At 41.0% G+C, this 20,625-nt stretch overlaps 1 protein-coding gene across 2 annotated transcripts in view; it reads right to left on the bottom strand.

Moving 5' to 3' along the window:
* shoc2 (SHOC2 leucine rich repeat scaffold protein) overlaps positions 1-20,625 on the bottom strand; it is a 191,347-nt gene that overhangs the window by 49,767 nt on the left and 120,955 nt on the right. For both annotated transcript variants that reach the window (XM_060842283.1, XM_060842282.1), the window contains one exon: positions 5,264-5,401. In XM_060842283.1, the coding sequence (XP_060698266.1) occupies positions 5,264-5,401 (138 nt within the window). The remainder of the gene's footprint in view (positions 1-5,263; positions 5,402-20,625) is intronic.

Here is a 20,625-nt window from a genome sequence, read left to right as displayed (position 1 = left end):
CATCCAGATGCCTTTTAAATATTGTAATGATACTAGCCTCCACCACTTCCTCTAACAGCTCATTCAATACATGCACTACTCTCTGCATTACAAAATTACCCCTTCGGTCCCTTTTAAATCTTCCCCCTATGCCCTAGTTTTGGACACACCCAAGCGGGGAAAAGACCTTGTCTATTTACCCTATCCATGCCTCATGATTTTTTAAACCTCTAAAGATCACCCCTCTGCCTCCGACGCTCCAGGGAAAATAGCCCCTGCCTATTCAGCCTCTCCCTAGAACTCAAATCCTCCAACTTCCAAGTTTCACAACATCTTTCCTATAGCAGGGAGACCAGAATTGCACACAGTATTCCAAAAGAGGCCTGACCAATGTCCTGTACAGCCTCATAATGATTAGTGGCATGACCTCCCTACTGCTATACTCAATGCACTGACCAATAAAGGCAAGCAAACCAATATCAGGAGTGTGGGTGCTAGAAAAGCATAGCCAGTCAGGCACCATCCAAGGAGCAGGGGGATTGACGTTTCGGGATAAGTCCTTCGTCAGAAATGAGCCTTTAGATGAAGGGCTCTAGCCCAAAATGCCGATTCTCCTGCTCCTGAGATGCTGCCTGACGTGCTGCGCTTTTCCAGCACCACACTCTCAACTCTGATCTCCAACATCTGCAGTCCTCGCTTTCACCAAGCATACCAATATGCAAATGTTATCCATATAGTGTGGTACCAAGAATTGTATTATTACAAGCATTCTTTAAACTGCTCAAAATAATTTAGGTGCATTGTGAAACTAAGCTACATTACTCTTAAGACAGGTCTATTAGGAAGATTATCAGAAAACAAATTAACATTTACCAACCTGGTAATATATTTAATAACGAGTTCTATGCCCTAGTTATATTTCAGCAAATTAATTTAATACCTTATAGGTTATTATATTTCTATGTATAAATCATAAATTTCTGAAACCATCTCTTAAAGTACACATGTAACTAAATGGATTATCACTTGCTTGAGCTTTCTATCATTGCAGAATTTACAAACATAAAAATGCATTAATTGTACAACTGGCTTCAAACTATCATCTACTGTACTGTAGCATCATGAACTTGATGCTGTATCTAAGAATTAATATGACAATAGACTAACATTTAAAAAGCTTAACATTACTGTGAGCAGGCAAACTTACTGTGGTAATTTTCAATGCAGATCAAAAAAGACTGATATTAACTGTATCCATTTTATCTTGCGTTGCACGCATCAAGCGCAGCATGATAAATTATCATAGAGTCAAAGCAGCTTTAAAATTATACATGCAATCCATACTTCTAGATTCTGCCACTTGAGCTAAACAAATCTTCAGATCATGAAAACACATCAAACCACGCAGTACTCTTTTCTGATTTATTTTACAGAATGCTTTCCTACATGCAACACATTGTCACGGAAACACTTTAAAGAAATCTTCCGTAAAATCATCAGCTTCATTAACTGCACTGGATGGTTCGTTCAATTGGCTGGAAGACTGGTTTACAATGCAGAGTGTCACCAACAGCACTGGTTCAATTCCCACACCAGCTGAAGTCACCATGAAGGTCCCACCTAATCAACCGCACCCCTTGTCGAAGGCATGGTGACACTCAGGTTAAATTCACCACCAGCCATTCCTCTCTAACGAATGCGCTACACTGTAGTCCTTTGGCAACTTTACTGCAAATCCAGATATCAGTGATTAGCACAGAGAGAAAAATCTACAGCAGGACTGCAAAGACGACCTTCCTATCTCAATAGTAGAGCAGCATTCTGAGAACTAGAGGGTATAGGTTTAGGGTGAGAGGAAAAAGATATAAAAAAGATCTAAGGGGTAACTTTTTCACGCAGAGGGTGGTACGTTTATGGAATGTGCTGCCAGAGGATGTGGTGGAGGCTGGTACAATTGCAACATTTAAGAGGCACTTGGATGGGTATATGAATAGGAAGGGTTTGGAGGGATATGGGCCAGGTGCTGGCAGGTGGGACTAGATTAGGTTGGGATATCTGGTCGGCATGGACGGGCTGGACTGAAGGGTCTGTTTAAATGCTGTACATCTCTATGACTCTATAAGCTGTCACCCTTGAAAATAGTTAATTCTATCCTTCGGATAGAAAAGGTGCCACATGGATTCAAAAGTATATCTCTTAGAAGTTTAAATTTAAAATTACGAAAATATCTTTCAACTGTACCAGGGACACAAATGACGTATGGTATAAAATTAAACTCAACATAATTCTACAACTTGGCGCCAAAAGTTTTTGTGCTTAAGATTGCCAACTAATTTGGGCTTCAAGAGGGAAAAACAAAACTATCAGATCTCGTGGCAAGTCTTATTCTGTATTTGCACATTAAACCAAAATATATTGCCCACTTGTTAGTAAAGCCTGTCATTTGTTTTAAATTTTAAATGTTAGATTGCACTCACAAATCATGGAGGTATAACTGGCAGAGTTAACGGCTATAATTTAATTTGAGGTTTCAGTCCTCTAGCTTTGGCCATCGAAATTATAATCTTTAGGCTGAAACTATAATTATATGAAAGTTTCTAATAATGAATTCATATTTAACACTTGCAAATACAAATACAACCACTTGTGGAACATCTCCATGCAGCTTCAAAAACATAGGTTTGTTTTTATGTTGACACAAAATAAAACAAGATCTTCTTTCAAACCAATAGCTATGTTTGGATAGCTCCATAATTTAGTGTTGCTTCAGTAATCTAAACATGCTGATTGAATTCAATATCAGTTATACAATGACAGACGTTTGAAAGAGCCATTATAATCTTTTGGCAATGAGTCAATTAACTGGTAAATGCCTTACTCTACAATGTCATTAAATACCTGTCAAGCTTTATGCAGTAACATAGAGCTTTGTCTGGTAAATACAAAAGTACAGTGACCAACAGATTCCAATCACCCTTCATTTGCTATAGTCTACAAATGCTATTCAGTAGATACTGAGCAACATATGGACTTAATATTTCCACATTTCAGAGTGCAAATGGCAACTGGAAAGATATAAAGGATAAAAGGGAGAAATGAAAAACTGCCATTCCAGTTCCTTGTGTCCCATCAGCTAATTTTGCAACAGGTGAGACACACACACACACACACACACACACACACACACACACACACATATAAATTCTGTAAAGCCAAAAACAGATTAAACATTCATTTGTTCATCACAATCAGGAAAATGCTGGAAGTATGGTGGTTGGTTAAGTAAATTGTCATTTCTTGCCTTTTGAATTACAAAATAGAATAAATCAATTTAGTTTTAACATATCAGATTCCAAGATATTTTTCGTCACTATCTTGAAATGTTTTGAGATTCTATCCAATTTACATTTACAGCCATGGGTTAACAGACAGAGTGTCAAATTCTAATTTTATTATAAACCTAAACACATTATTTAAGAAAGGTGCAAGGAAAAGCCAGGGAACCATAGACCAGTGAGCTTTACATCAGTGAATTGGTGGAGGGTACTCAGAGGGATAGGATTCAGAGGCAAGAACTGATTAGGGATAGTCAACATGGCTTTGTGCGTGGGAAATAGTGTCTCACTAACTTGATTGAGTATTTTTTTAAAGAGGTGACAAAGAAGGTTGTTTTACGCAGAGTGGTGGACATTGTCTTCAGACTTCAGCAAAGCATTCGACAAGTTCCACATGGTAGACTAGCTAGCAAGTTTGATCACATGAAGTCAAGGGGAACTAACCAATTGGATATAAAATTGGTCTGAAGGTAAGAGACAAAGTGCGGTGGTACAGGGTTGATTTTCGAATTGGAGGCCTGTGACCAGTGGGTCCACTGCTTTTCATCACTTACATAAAAGGCTTAGATGTGAGTATAGGAGATATGGTTAGCAAGTTTGCAGATGACACCAAATTTGGTGGCGCAATGGACAGTGATGAAAGTTATCTCCAAGTACAATAGACCTTGATCAGATGGGCCAATGGGCTGAGGAGAGGCAAGTAGAGTTTAATTTAGATATATGCAAGATGTTGCATTCTTGTACGGCAAATCGAGGTAAGACTTTACAGTTAATGGTTGGGTCCTGGGGAGTGTTGCCGAACAAAGAGACATAGGATGCAGGTGCATAGTTCCTTGAAAGAAGGGTGTTGAAGGTGGCGTTTGGCGCACTTGCCTTCATTGGTCACTGCATTGGAGTACAGGAATTGGGATGTCATATTTCAGCTGTATAGGACACTGGTGAGGCCACTTTTAGAATATTGTATTCAATTTTGGTCTCCCTGCTGTAGGAAAAATGTTGTTAAACTTGAAAGGGTTCAGAAAAAAAATCAGGATGTTTCAGGGATTGGAGGGCTTGAGCTATGGGAAGAGGCTGAGGGGTAACGTTATATAGGTTTATAAAATCATGACAGATATGGATAGGGTGAATCGCCAAGTTATTTTTCAAAGGGTAGTGGAGTCCAAACTTAATCGGCACAGGTTTAAGGTGAGAGGGGAAAATATTTAAAATGGGCCTGAGGGGCACCTTTTCCATGCAGAGGGTGGCACTTTAATGCAATGAGCTGACAGAGGTGGTGGTGGAGGCAAGTACAGTAACAACATTTAAAAGGCATCTGAATGGGTACATAAAGAGGAAGTGTCAAGAGAGATTTGGGCCAAATATTGGCAGATAGGACGAGGTCAGTTTAGGACATGTGGCTGGTGCAGACAAGTTGCACTGAAGGGTCTACTTCCATGCTGTATGACTCTGTAAAACATAACATTACTGGAGAAACGCACCAGGTCTAGCAGCATTGGCAGACAGAAAACAGAGTTAACGTTTCAAGTCAAACGACACTTCTGAAGACATTTCCAAAGAGTTTCTCCAGCAATCTATTTTTAAGTTTCTTCAGATCTCCAGCAACTAAAAATTCTTCATTTTATTTTAGCATTCCACTTTTATTATACAGCTGCCAAGGACTTTGCCAGGGTTTTAGGACTGAATTCTAAAATTACATTCACTTTTGCACATAAACTATACAGCCTTGGACATGATGAAAATTAGCACAGGTTTTTAAAAAATAAATTCATAACTTCAAGGAGAACTTGTAGAAATGAAATTTCATATTATTTCAGAGTATCAATCTATACCAGTAATTAACCAAACAGAAGCAAATAAACAGATTAATATACATTAACCTTTTGCACAGATTAAATACTGCAATGTATGAAGAATATTTAAACAATAGTAGATAATGATTGCCCCCTTACCTATACTTTCAGGCAGATCAAGAAGCTCATTATGTTGTAGGTCAAGGTTAGTGATTTGCGTGCAATTGCCAATTTCTTTTGGAAGGTGCTCAAGCTGATTGTGAGCCACGTCCAGTGTTATGAGGTTGCAGAGTTCACCTGTCAAGAAGAAAAATATCAGAAATCTAAATATTCAAATATTTTGCAATTGCTACTATAGTGGTTTACAGCACAGAAAACAACTCTTTGCTCCATCAAGTCTGCGCCAGTCAAAAACAGCCACTCAACTATTGTAATCCCATTTCCCAGCACTTGGCCCAGTGCCTTGCAAGCCTCGGCATCACAAGGACACATCTGAATTCTTCTTAAATAATGAGGTTTGCCCGTCTCTACCACCCTTACAGGCAGCGTTCCAGAATCTCACCATACTCTGGGCAAAAAGTTTGTTTCCCCCTCATATCTCATCAATCAAGTGGGATGCTTTGTCCTGGATGGTGTCAAGCTTCGAGTGGAGAGTATTCCATCACATGCTTGACTAGTGCCTTGTAGGTGGTGGACAGGCTTTGGGTAATCAGCAGGTGAGTTACTTGTCACTGTATTCCTAGCTCCTGACCTGCTTTTGTAGCCACTACATTTACGTGGTGAACCCAGTTTAGCTTCTGGTCAATGGTAACCCCCAGGATTTGATCGTGGGAGATTCAGTGATGGTAACACCATTAAGTGTCGAGGGATGGTGATTTGATCGTCTCTTATTGAAGATGGTTATTGCCTGTGTTATGAAGATGCGGGTATACCTTTAAGAGTTAAAAGCAGAACTATCGGACACAGCACTAAGCATTCTCAAAAAGATAATGATGTGACACTGGGTCAAACAACTCTATCAGTTCGTTGCTTGGAGACAAAACACATTTGAATTCAGCCAATCAGCTTAAATTATACCCGAATCCATTAAACTCCAATCAAGTTTGAATTGAGTATATTGACAATCTTAAAAGTCAATGACACATTCCAACGCTCTGGAACCTAAGGCTGAGGAAGATTGAACAGTTGAAGGGAGAACTGCCAAGCCGAACATGTTGTTTTAAGCAGTCTGGAATCTCTCTCTTAAAAGTCCCTTCTCGATCAATAACCTGTGATGAAGAAATTCCTAACAAGGAGAAAAGATGACACACGAAGACAAGAACCTACAGCTGTCTGGTTTTGGGATAAGAAGTGTTGGTTTATAAAATTTAATTGTGAGTTTTATCGGACTAGTTTTATCGAAGGGAAGCTAAAAGATAGATTAGAGAAAGAAATTGTAAACTTTAGGAAATAAAGTTGTTAGTTTTTACTTTAAATAGTTCTTGGTCACTTGATTTTTACAGATTACTGCACGGGATAAATCTTTTCTGGTTTTAAATTAAGCAGGAAGGTTTACCCTGTGACGTAACAGTTCAGGGTTCAAGTCTGTGATCTGAACTGATTCAGACAGATTTGAATAAATTTGGGGGTAAGAAAAGTCCCAGATTTAAACATTTGCAGGTTTGTGTTCTAGATCTTTAAAGACGACGTAGGTGAGACAATTTGTTTAATTTCAGTGACTTGTGGTTGACTAAATTAAAAGTGAGAGAAATGACTCTTAAAATTGCTGGAGGTTCTGGGATTTGAAAATGATTCTCAAATTTGCCAAAAAGGTTTAGAATGAAAGAAAAAGGCCATACTTTTAGAATTAGCAAATAAGTTAGATTTAGGTTTAACTAATTACTCAAAAACTTTAGTATGCCAAAGAAACAAACAAGCGCAGTAGAGATATAAAAAACGATTACAATTGAGGAAAATGGAGTTAGAAGGCAAACAAAGGGACAGAGAAAAAGAAAGAGACAGAAGAGAGAGGGGAAAAAAAGAGAAGGTTCTTGGCTGAGCAAAGACAGAGAGAAAAAGAGGAGGGGGGGGGGAAAGGAGAGGGGGGAAAGAGAGGGAGGGGAATTTGAACTTGAGAAGTTGCACCTTAGTCAACAAAGTCAAGTTAACAGAATGGAGATTAAAAGAGGAGGTAGTGATCTATATATATGTCAAAACTCCGCCACATTTTGAGGAGAAAGATGTTGAAGTTTTCTTTATTTCATCTGAAAAATTGGCTAGGCAGACGGAGTGTTCCGAGGATTTATGGATAATACAAGTTCAGACTAAATTGGTAGGCAGAGCTAGTTAGATATTTGCCATATTGTCAGATGAGGGGTCAAAATTATGAGATTATGAAGAGGTTAAACAGGCTATTTTAAGTGCTTATGAATTGGTACCAGAACCATATATACCATGGTTCAGAAACACAAAGACGGAACCAGGTCAGACTTATGTTGAGTTTGAAAGAATTAAACATAGTCAATTTGCGGGCTTTGAAAATAGATAGGACATTAAAGGCTCAAAAGATAGATTATTCTACTGGAGTTTAAAAACTCACTTCCAGAGATGGTAAGAATTCACATGGAGGAACAGAAAGTTCAGGAAGTGAGAAGGACAAAGGAAAAGTCTTTTCTCTGGGGTCAGGGAGTCCAGAACTAGAGGGCATAGGATTAGGGTGAGAGGGGAAAGATATCGAAAAGACCTAAGGGGCAACTTTTTCACTCAGAGGGTGGTACATGTATGGAATGAGCTGCCAGAGGATGTGGTGGAGGCTGGTACAATTGCAACATTTAAGAGGCATTTGAATGGGTATATGAATAGGGAGGATTTGGAGGGAAATGGGCCGGGTGCTGACAGATGGGACTAGATTGGGTTGGAATATTTGGTCGGCATGGACGGATTAGACTGAAGGGTCTGTTTCATGCTGTACATCTCTATGACAGCAGACTTAGCAGATGGGTACATGCTGGTGCATAAGACAAACTTCCAGCCAGATTTTCATCCTGTGAGGGATAGAAGTTGGGAGAAGGGGAGATCCTATACTACTAAACCAAGATTTTAGCATGCTGGTAAGATTTTACCACAGGCTAAAGGCAGCCAAGAGGGTGGACAGGTGGTGAAAGGCCTCAGGTGTTTTCACTGTAATGGTGTGGGATGCAGAAAATCACAGTGCTGATGGTTTCAGAAGGGCCCTGGGAAAAGGTGTTTTCACTGCCACAGTGTAGGACATGTAAAGACACAGTGCTGGTTGTTAAAGAATGGCGCTGTGGAAAAAGATGTGGCAAAAGAAGCTAAGCCAGTGGCATTAGTGAAGGTAGTAAAGAAGACGCCAAGAGGAGCTGAGGAGCTGCAGGAGAGTGTCCACAACTCGGGCAGGGACTGCATATGAAGTTAATACCTGATTTCTACAAAGAATTCACCTCTGTGGGTAAAGTTTACTCAAAGAACAGGGGGAGAAGGACAAGAAGTTATAATTGAGAGATACAGGAACTAACTAGTCGCTGATAGTAAAGGATGAGTGAATATGCACTCTTTCTAATGTTACCCGCGAGTGTAGTAATTTATGGGATAGATGGACAGAAATTTAGCGTTCCCCTATATAAGATCAGGTTGGAGCGCTAACTCAAGACTGGGGAAGTAATAGTGGGAGTGATTGACAGAGTCAAGATTAGAGTGGTGCTGGAAAAGCAGAGCAGGTCAGGCAGCGTCCGAGGAGCAGGAAAATTGATGTTTCGGGCATGAGCCCTTCATCAGGAAGTGATTGACAGTGTCAGTTCCAGGAATTCAGTTTGTTCTTGGGAAGGATTTGGCAGGATCCAAGGTGGGAGTGACACCCCTTGCTGTGGAGAAGCCCAAGGAAGATCAAGAAACTGAGGAATTAAAACAGAAATATCCTGATATTTTCCCAGACCATGTAGTAACTAGATCCCACCATCATAAATCATAGCACAAAGTGAAAAGAGAAAGGTGAAGGAGTTGAGGTTTATTTAGCAAATACCCTGTTTGATGTAATGGTGCAGGAAAAACCTGAACAGGCAGAGGGTCAGACAGAAGTGCTCAGTCTTGAAAGGTGAAGAAATCTGCAAGACAAGATAGTAAAAGACATATGTGCGGATGCCTACTCTGAAAAGGAGTCAGAACATTCCGGAGGGTTATCATCTGAAAGACTGAATCCTAAAATGGAACTGGAGACCACTGCAGGTTCGTGGAGAAGAGAAACGGGCCAAAGTGCACCAGATTGTGTGGCCAGTAACACACAGACAGGAAGTGTTACGGGTAGCACATGAACTACCTGTAGGAGGTCACCTAGGGGTATGAAAGACTCAGGCTAAGGTACAAAAACATTTTTATTGGCCTGGAATGCACAAGGACGTGATTAACTTTTGCTGTACGTGTCATACATGCCAAGTAGTAGGTAGGCCACAGGTGGTAATAAAACCAGCCCCTCTGTTGCCAATTCCCACATTTGAGAAATCTTCCAAGTGGGTTATAATTGATTGTATAGGTCCCCTCCAGAGAACAAAGTGGGAACCAGTACTTGTTTTACACCCATAATGGATGTGCACACCAGATTTCCAGAGGCAATTCCATAATGGGGTATCAAGGCAAAAAGGTATTAGAGGAGTTAGTAGCTTACTTCCTACAGTGTGGGCTATCCAGACAGACTCAGACTAAGGGTCAAATTTTACTGCTAGGCTGTTTGAGGTGGTTATGGACAGCTTAGGTATACAGTACTTTAAATTCAGTCCGTATCATCCTGAATCCCAGGGCGATTTAGAAAGGTGGCATCAGACCTTGAAGATCACGTTGAGAGTGTACTGTCAGGATTACCCGAATGATTGGGATAAAGGTATCCCATTCATATTGTCTGCCATTAGAGATCTAGTGTCGTAACGCCTGGGCATTTGTGTGGCGCAATTACCACATGCCACTTGTCAGCCAAAGTCTGGATAACGTCCAGACCTTGTTGCGTTTGATCACGGACTACTTTAAGATCTGAAGTCCCAAATGGTGCTGAACATTACGCAATCAGCAGCAAGCATCCCCACTCCGACCTTATGACGGAGGGAAGATCATTGATGAAGCAGCTGAAGGTGGTTGGGCCTGGGACAGTACTCTGAGGAACTCCTGCAGAAATGTTTGGAGCCAAGATGGATGACCTCCTACAACCACAATTACATATGTGCCAGGTATGACTCCAACTAGTGGAGAGGTTGCACCTGATACTCATTGATGCTAAACCTGGTCAAGGGTTGCCACTCTTGGTCCGCCTCTGTTGAACATGTTTATCGAAGGCTATAATGAGGTCAGGAGCTGAGGGACCCTGGGGGAACCCAAACTGGGCATCACTGAAAAAGTGCTGCTTGATACATTATTAAATAATACCTTCCATAATTTTACTGATGATCAAGAGTAGACTGATGAGACAGCAACTGGCCGGATTAGATTTGTCCTGCTTTCAGTGTTTAGTATATATCTGGTCAATTTTCAATATTTTCGATGGAGGGTATTCTTTGTGTGAAAGGACTTCATCACCACAAGGAATGTGGCGGTGGTCACTCTTACCAATACGGTCATGGAAAGATTAATCGGTAGCTGGCAGACTGGTTAGGCTGAAGTGAAATGTGTTTTTCCCTCTTATTGGTTCCTGTACCACCTACTGCAGGCTGAGTCCTTTAGGACCTGACCAGCTTGATCAGTCGTGATGCTGAGCCACATTTGGTGAAGGACACGGACGCCACAGTATATTCTGCCCTTGCCATCCTCAGTGCTTTCTCAGAGGGCTGTTCAATGGGAAGTAATGCTGGTTCATCAGCCGAGGGAGGACAGTACATGGGAATCAGCAGGTGGTTGCCTTGACCTTGAGACATCATACGGTCCAGGGTCAATGTTGAGGTCAACTCCCTCCCAACTATACACTACTGTGCTGCCACCTCTGCTGAGTCTATCTTGCCAGTGGGACAGGACATATCCTTATGAACACTCTCGTAAATCTATTCTGCAATCTCTCCAGTGCAATCACAACTTCCTGTAATGTGGATTCCAGAACTGTATACAATATTTCAACTGTGGTCTAACCAACCAGTACCAGCATAACCTCTTTGCTCTCAAATTCTGTTCCTCAGTTCTTGAAGGCAAGTTTCCTATACAGCTCCTTACCCACTCCATCTACCCATTCTACTACCTTAAGAGACAAGTGTGCATGCACACCAGGGTCTTTTTGGCCCTTGGTGTTTTCCCAGAGGCTTCCCGTTCATGTATTCCCTTGCCTTGCTTGACTTGGCCAAGTGCATCACTTCTCACTGATCCAAACGGAATTCCATTTGCCATTGACCAGTCTGACTAAATCCTCCTGTAGGAGAAAGTGAGGATTGCAGATGCTGGAATACCAGAGTTGAAAAATGTGGTGCGGGAAAAACACAGCAGGCCAGGCAGCATCCGACGAGCAGGAGAATCAACGTTCCAACCATGAGACCTTCTTCAGGAAATTGCTGAAGAAGGACTTATGCCCAAAATGTCGATTCTCCTAAATCCTCCTGTAATCCTCTTCACTATTTACGAAGCCACCAGTTTTCAAACCTACCATAAACATACTGGTCAACACTCCTACAATGAAATCTAAGTTGTTTTTATATACCACAAACCCAGCAAGTCTCCCAACACTGATCCTGCACAACTTCATTAGCCACAGGCATTGTCACAAAAATGCCACTCACCCACTGCCCTCCACTTTATTTTCTTTGAAATAGATTTACCAAAAAGAATCAAGACCAAGACTCAAGGGAGGTGACGACCCAATGATATCGTCGTTAAATCAGCAATCCAGGGGGCTTCAGCTAGTGATTTGAGGACAATGATTCAAACCCCACAATGGCAGATGGTGAAATGCGAATCAAAAGCTGACCTAATAGCGACCATGTGTTTATTATCAATTGTGAACTTCACTAATGTTCTTTAGGGAAGGAAACCTGCCATTCTTATCCAGTATGGCCTGCATGTGACCAGGGACCAACCACAATGTGGTTGGCGCTCAAGTGCCCTCTAGCAATAAATGCAGGATTAGCCTGCGACACCAATATCTCATGAATGAAGAAAAAAAAGCCTCTCAAACATTGTTGCTTAATTCCTTACAGTTATGAGCAAAAGATCTTCAGGGAAAGACACAGAAGATTAAGGCTTAACAGCAATCTAGGTTTGTTCAATGTCGTTTCAGTTGCATGACACTGATCTTTTGCTGTAAATTCTGTGTCCTATGATCCTGCTCCACATCTACCTGATGAAGGAGCAGCAGTCCGAAAATTAGTGTTTCCAAATAAACTAGCGTTTGTGATTTTTAACATTGTCTACCACTCATCGATTCAGAATGAAACAAACCTTCAATTTGTGAAGTGTGTGAAGAACATGAAGTGAGTTAAACAGGAGATACAAATTCCTCTTCACCCAAGTTGGTGCGTCTTGATTAAAATGATAACTCCACTGCACCAATGATTTTGGAGATGCCGGTGTTGGACTGAGGTGTACAAAGTTAAAAAACAGACAACACCAGGTTATAGTCCAACAAGCTTAATTGGAAGCACACTAGCTTTCAGAGTGACGCTCCTTCATCAGGTGATAGTGGAGGGCTCAATCCTAACAGAATTTATAGCAAAAATTTACAGTGTGATGTAACTGAAATTATACATTGAAAAATTGATTGTCTGTTAAGCCTTTCATCTGTTGAAAGAAGTGAAACTATCACTGTATTCTATGTGTAAATCACAAAACCTTTTTTTTAAAAAAAGTTGCATTTTTGAGTTAGTTGTTAACAATGGTGATAGCTAGACAATATGTTGAAGGTGTTAGCCCCCCGTGTTCTCCGTCTATGCCATGATGTTTAGATTGATTCTAATCTAAAAAGTGAGATAACGGAGTTTTATATAAATTCATGCAGTTTTTGAGCTCAGAGTTCTACATGAATGCATGCAGTTTTTGAGCAAAGTACACCAGGTACATTGACGATATTTTCTTCCTCTGGACTAATGGCGAGGAGTCACTGATAAAACTACACAGTGACATCAACAAGTTTCATCCCACCATCAAACTCACCATGGACTACTCTCGACCATCTGTCTCATTCTTGGATACATGCGTCTCAATCAAGCATGGACACCTCAGCACCACACTAACGCAAATCCACAGACAACCTCACAATGCTACACTTCTCCAGCTTCCACCCAAACATATTAAAACAGCCATTCCCTATGGACAAGCCCTATGCATACACCGGATCTGCTCAGATGAGGAACGCGACGGACACGTGGAAGCACTCAAGGTTGCCCTCACAAGAACGGGGTACGATGCTCAACTCATCGACCGCCAGTTCCGACATGCCACAGCAAGGAACCGTAATGACCTCCTCAGGAGACAGAAACGTGCTGCAACTGACAGGGTACCCTTCATTGTTCAGTACTTCCCAGCAGCTGCAAAATTACGCCATCTTCTCCGTGACCTGCAACACATTATCAATGAGGATGAGCACCTCACCAGACCTTCCCCACACCTCCACTCCTTGCCTTTAAACAACCGCCAGACCTCAAACAGATCGCTGTTTGTAGCAAACTGCCCGGCTCTCAGGACAACTCCATACAACCCTGTCACGGTGGATGCTGCAAGACATGTCAGAGTGTGGACATAGATACCACTATTACGCATGGAGACATCTTGTACATAGTTGGTACTCATGTGACTGAGCCAACATTGTCTCTCTGATACGTTGCAGGCAAGGATGCCAGGAGGCATGGTACATTGTCGTAGCCTTTGCTCGGTTTCCCCTACAGACGAATGGGCACAATAATCAACAGACAGGAGGGTTCTCCCCCAGGTGTGGAACACTTCAGTGGTCCAGGACATTCAGCCTCGGACCTTCGGGTGACCATCCTCCAAGGTGGACTTCGGGACAGGCAGCAGAGAAAAGTGGCCGAGCAGAGGCTGATAGCTAAGTTCGGTACCCACAGGGAGGGCCTCAACCGGGACCTTGGGTTCATGACACATTACAGATGATCACCATTGCACTATACACACACACACACACACACTCCTATACACACAGATGTGCACACAGACACCCACACGCACCCCCTCACAGACTTAAGACACTCTGCACTTACTACATACACACACACTTTCTCACACTCAACCCCAACCCAGACAGACAGACACACACACACACACACACAGAGACCCACATGCACACACATTTTGTGGGGTGAATTTGTACTTGCAGAGTTACATTGTACTTTGCTCAAAAATTGCTTGCATTCATGTAGAACTCTGAGCTCAAAAACTGCATGAATTTATGTAAAACTCCATTATCTCACTGTTTAGATTAGAATCAATCTAAACATCAGGGCATAGACAGAGAACACAGGGGGCCAACACCTTCAACATATTGTCTAGCTATCACCATTGTTAACAGCTAACCCGAGAATGCAACTTTTTAAGAAAAAGGTTTTGTGATTTACACATGAAAGAAGTGAAACTATCACTGTATTCTGACAGATGAAAGGCTTAACAGACAATCAATGTATAATATCAGTGACATCACACTGTAAATTTTTGCTATAAATTCTGCGTTAGGATTGAGCCCTCCACTATCACCTGATGAAGGAGCGTCACTCTGAAAGCTAGGGTGCTTCCAATTAAGCTTGTTGGACTATAACCTGGTGTTGTGTGATTTTTAACTTTGTCCACTGCAACAAGTCTTGTATATTTCATTGTGTTGTTTGCATTAATCAGGTAATCATAGCAGTCAATTTAGGTTAGTTTTTTAAAATCATTTTAATCCTTAAAAGGTCCAGGGTATTAGAATCAAATGATTAAAGTGAATACTGATGGCCTATTTTACATAACAATATGCAAAGTAACTAAAATTCAACATAATGTCAAGATAAATCTAGAAAAATGCAATCTTTCCAAATTAATTTGTTTCTCCTTTGCTGATGCAGAAGCCATGATATGGTCAGAAACCCATTTTTCTCCCAGAGAAGAAGTTTGAAAAGTTATTGCTCATGAAGAACCATATCAAACCTCAGAGTAAGCCAAAATACACACTCTCCCACTTATTGTCATTTTAATGTCAGTGAGTGGAACTATTATTTAGGAATCATTTTAGGCAGATTATGTTTAAGTGCAGATGCATTAAGAAAAAGGTATATCAGCTGGAATATTTTGTACTTCTAACAGACATGTAATAAAGGCCAGTTCTTCAGTTTGCACGTATCTATCTTCATACTAGGGACTGAATGGTGTGCTTGGCAGCAACTAAATTTATTACAATATAACATTACACTTTCAGTATAGTATCTGTCATAGGCAAATACATAGGACTATTTTTTGAGGCAGTCCCTTTCTTTGAAGGTATCACGAGCTTTTGCTTATTTTTCACATGGAATGTGCAGAGTTCATTTAACAATCCTGCAATATTTCATCCTCTTGGTTAGCTCAGTTGCCTGGACAGCTGAATCGCAATGCAGAGTGATGCCAACACCATGGGTTTAATTCCAACACTGATAGTGGTATAATCTGGTAACCTCAGTCATCTTTCTCTAATCACAGCACAGCCATATGACAAGACAATGCAACTTTACCTTCTTCTTTAAATGTGCAACACAGAAACCAATTGTAAAAGGTTAACTGCACCATAGAAATCTCAAGCTACCCAATTTTTTTTTGTTTGAATACAAACATGGCCACAAAATAATGAATACACCAAAGTTGAGTGAAGGAGTTAACAATATTGAAGCATCATAAATGGGAGAAAAGCAAATTAAAGGTATTATGAAAAAGTGTCACCACACGGGATTAGAGTCACTGATCATAGGTAGGATAATTACCAAGCTGGTATATCATTGTCCTCATATTGATGTTTATGGGGACTGTGTGACCAAAATTGTCTCTCTTCCTCATAGTCAGAAGTCGCAACACTAGGTTATAGTCCAACAGGTTTATTCGAAAGTTTGCGATTTCTAATAAATCTGTTGGACTATCACCTGGTGCCATGAGGCTTTTGACTTTGCCCACCCCAATCTAACAGCAGCATTTCCACATCATCACTTCCTCATGGCACTACATGCCAATGTCTGCCATGGCTTTAGAAAATTTATGGAATCTTGGAAATGGAAAGACTGTGTTCTAAATCATATCAATGCTACAATCAGTTTAGGTTTGATCAAAAATTGGATATAAAAAAGGTGGAAGCACTAATTTCAAGGCCATTAAGCGATAAGCATTTTTAAGATGGAGGCAATGTGTATGCTCGGAGATACTACCCATTAAGTAAATGATGCATGCATACTGACAAATAATATAATCCTGGAGATTAGCAAAATGAGTTACACTAACACATCAATTCTTCAATACAAAGTTTTTCAGTTTGATTTTAAATCCTTGTTTTTGTGTGTTTGCAGTCAATTAACTCAGTTTGGGTGCTTTTAGATATTTTGAGTCAACCCGTTCAGAAATATTATGACACCTCTACAGAAGGTAGGACTTGATCTCAAGTGTCCTGGCTCTCAGGCAGGTACACAATCACAAAAGCCTTTTAGCTGCTTTTACCCTGAGTTGAAGCAAAAGACCAACGCAGGCCACAATTGATTGGGTTTAATTTAGAGCTGAAAAAAGGAAAGAAGTACTTTAAATGAAAATATCTGCCACATTGTGCATTTTGGTAATATATTTTTACGAACACCAAAACTGAAGGTCTTTTGCATATGATCATTCTTGCTCTTGCAATTTCTGCTGTTTCAGATGAGGATAACTCACTCACATGGTCAGTTCAGGTTACCACAGCCTTGAAAGGTGTTCAATTCAAATGCATCTTCATTAAATTCATGTTTAATCTTGGATTCTAATCAAAAATTATTGGACATTAAACAGCAGTTATCAACTTGGAAAGAGAAAGAAAATCAAATCTAGTTCAAAGGATTTTTTCATTAAAGGAAGAATTCAAGCTTTACTTGGATTAGTCTTCCTTATTCACCATGTTTTGTATATCAGGAATTCACGCAACATTTGCACCTGGAAGTTAATATCTTTCAAATTTTAAGGGCAACTTCAATAGATTATTTTTCCTGCCAATGCAACTTAAACCAATTATCAAGTTAACTGCACTCATTACCTTGCCTAATGTTCTTTCCTCCCATTCCAAATAGATCAGGATCCTCAATCACATACATCACGCCGAAGTAATGCTTGAAAAAGAAGTGTAAATGCTGCTCACTAATTCTGCTCTATAATTTATAATTTATTTTCAAGAGTTGCATTTTGATGGTGTTTTCTCTCAGCCAGAATCAGACTACTATTTGAGAATGTAATTAAGCTTTTAGTGAGAGTAATTATGATCAGGAGCTGAAATATACATGTTTAAGTCTTCCATCCATCTTATACTCATCAGTCTTGTATATCTCCATTAGGTCCTCTCTGAACCTTTAATGCTCCAAGGAAAAACCAAACCCGTCCAATCTTTCCTCATAGTCCAGACCCTTCAGCCCAAGCAACATCCTCATAAATCTCTTGTGCACTCACTCTAGCATGATTACAACATTCTTACAATGTGATAACCAGAACTGCACACAGTACTCCATCTGTGGCCTAACCAGCATTTTATACAGCTTCAGCATGACCTCAATGCTCTTGTGTTTCATGCTAACAAAGGCAAGCATCCAATATGCACTCATGGTACATGGTATCAGCTGGCTATGATAAATTTGGGAACATGAAGGATGACAGTGCAGAGGCAATGGTAAGCAGTTTTTAAAAATGCATGGAATAACAATTGTTTTTTTTAAGATTACTTACAGTGTGGAAACAGGCCCTTCGGCCCAACAAGTCCACACCGACCCGCCGAAGCGCAATCCACCCATACCCTACATTTACCCCTTACCTAACACTACGGGCAATTTAGCATGGCCAATTCACCTAACCTGCACATCTTTGGACTGTGGGAGGAAACCGGAGCACCCGGAGGAAACCCACGCAGACACGGGGAGAGCGTGCAAACTCCACACAGTCAGTCGCCCGAGTTGGGAATTGAACCCAGGTCTCAGGCGCTGTGAGGCAGCAGTGCTAACCACTCTCTCTCTGGACCGTTTCCTTTCTGGCACAAAACTAAATGTGGGACAGGTGGCCTGACCATGGCTCACGGGAAATTAGGGACAACACTACATCCATAAAACAGGCATACAAATTGGCTGAAGAAAGCAGACCTTCGGATTGGAATGGTCCAGATTTGGGTTTAAAGAAAGGTTAAAAGGATTAAGAGGGGGGAAAAGGAAGTATGAAGGTAAGCATGTGAGGGACATACAAACTGACAGTAAAACTTCGACAGATAGTTGGAGAAAAAGATTAGAGAAGACAAATGAAGATTCCTTACAATCAGAAACAGGGCAAGTTATAATTGGGAATAAAGAGATAGCCGACAAATTAAATACAAATTTTGGTTCTGCTTTCACAAAGATGGTCACAAATAACATCCCAATGGTCTTGGGGAACCCAGGGTCTAAATGACAGGGGGGAAATGAAGGAAATCAGTATGAGTAGGGAAATAGTGTTGGGGACATTGACAGGATTTGGATGATAAACCCCCAGGAACTGTTAATCTACATTCCAGATTATTGAATAGAGGTGGCCCGAGAAAGAGTGGATGAATTAGTGGTCATCTTCCAAGATTTTCATAGAAACCCAACAGTGTGGAAACATGGCCTTTGGCCCAACAAGTCCACGCTGACCCTTCAGTCACCCACTCAGACCCATTCCCCTACTACTCTACATTTACTCCAGACTAATGCACCTAACCTACACATCCCGGAACACTATGGGCAATTTAGCATGGCCAATTCACCTAACCTGCACATGTTTGGATTTTGGGAGGAAACTGAAGCACCTGGTTCCCACGCAGACATGCAAACTCAACCCAGACAGTTACCTGAGGCGGAAATCGAACCCAGGTCCCTGGCACTGAGAGGCAATAGTACTAACCACTGAGACACCATGCTGCCTCTGGAATACTTCCTTTAGATTGGATAGTAGGTAATGTAACCCCACTATTTAAAAGAGGAGGCACAAAGAAAACTAGAAATTATGGAATGGTTAGCCTGACATCAATAGTAGTGAAAATATAAGAGTCCATTATAAAATAATTAATTGCAGATCAATTGGAAAACAGGGACAGGATTACATGGAAGAAAGACTCTCATAACTTTCCTTTTGACATTCATTCATTGCCACAATTAAGGGGCCTAAAATTTGGGACATGGAATGGAGGAAATTTCTTTTAAAAATACTTGAGACTAAGATATTTGTATCATCAATAGTCACAGGTGAGGTGCCGGAAGACTGGAGATTGGCTAACGTGGTGCCACTGTTTAAGAAGGGCGGTAAGGACAAGCCAGGGAACTATAGACCAGTGAGCCTGATGTTGGTGGTGGGCAAGTTGTTGGAGGGAATCCTGAGGGACAGGATGTACATGTATTTGGAAAGGCAAGGACTGATTCAGGATAGTCAACATGGCTTTGCGCATGGGAAATCATGTCTCACTTCATTGAGTTTTTTGAAGAAGTAACAAAGAGGATTGATAAGGGCAGATGTGATCTATATGGACTTCAGTAAGGTGTTCGACAAGGTTCCCTATGGGAGACTGGTTAGCAAGGTTATATTGCAAGGAATACATGGAGAACTAGCCAGTTGGATACAGAACTGGCTCAAAGGTAGAAGACAAACTGGAGGCCTGTGACCAGTGGAGTGCCACAAGGATCGGTGCTGGGTCCTCTACTTTTTATCACTTCTATAAATGATTTGGATGCGAGCATAAGAAGTATGGTTTGTAAGTCTGTAGATGACACTAAAATTGGAGGTGTGGTGGACAGCAAAGAGGGTTACCTCAGATTACAGCAGGATTTTGACCAGATGGGTTAATGCGCTGAAAAGTGGCAGATGGAGTTTAATTCAGATAAATGCAAGGTGCTGCATTTTGGGAAAGCAAATCTTAGCAGAACCGATACACTTAATAGTAAGGTCCTAGGGAGTGTTGTTGAACCAAAGAGACCTTGGAATGCAAGTTCATAGCTCCTTGAAAGTGGAGTCGCAGATAGATAGGATAGTGAAGGTGGTGTTTGGTATGTTTTCCTTTATTGGTCAGAGTATTGAGTACAGGAGTTGGGAGGTCATATTGTGGCTGTACAGGTCATTGGTTAGGCCACTGTTTGAATATTGCTTGCAATTTTAGTCTCCTATCGGAAAGATGTTGTGAAACTTGAAAGGGTTCAGAAAAGATTTACAAGGATGTTGCCAGGGTTGGAGGATGAGAGCTATAAGGAGAGGCTGAACAGGGGCTGGGGCTGTTTTCCCTGGAGCGTCAAAAGCTGAGGGGTGACCATACAAACATTTACAAAATTATGAGCATGGATAGGATAAATAGGCAAAGTCTTTTCCCTGGGGTCAGGGAGTTCAGAGCTAGAGGGCATAGG

This window comes from Hemiscyllium ocellatum, chromosome 22, assembly GCF_020745735.1.
Source record: "Hemiscyllium ocellatum isolate sHemOce1 chromosome 22, sHemOce1.pat.X.cur, whole genome shotgun sequence".
NCBI lineage: Eukaryota > Metazoa > Chordata > Chondrichthyes > Orectolobiformes > Hemiscylliidae > Hemiscyllium > Hemiscyllium ocellatum.
Note: the sequence above shows the minus strand (reverse complement) of the source record. Positions and strands in the feature narration are given on the sequence as shown.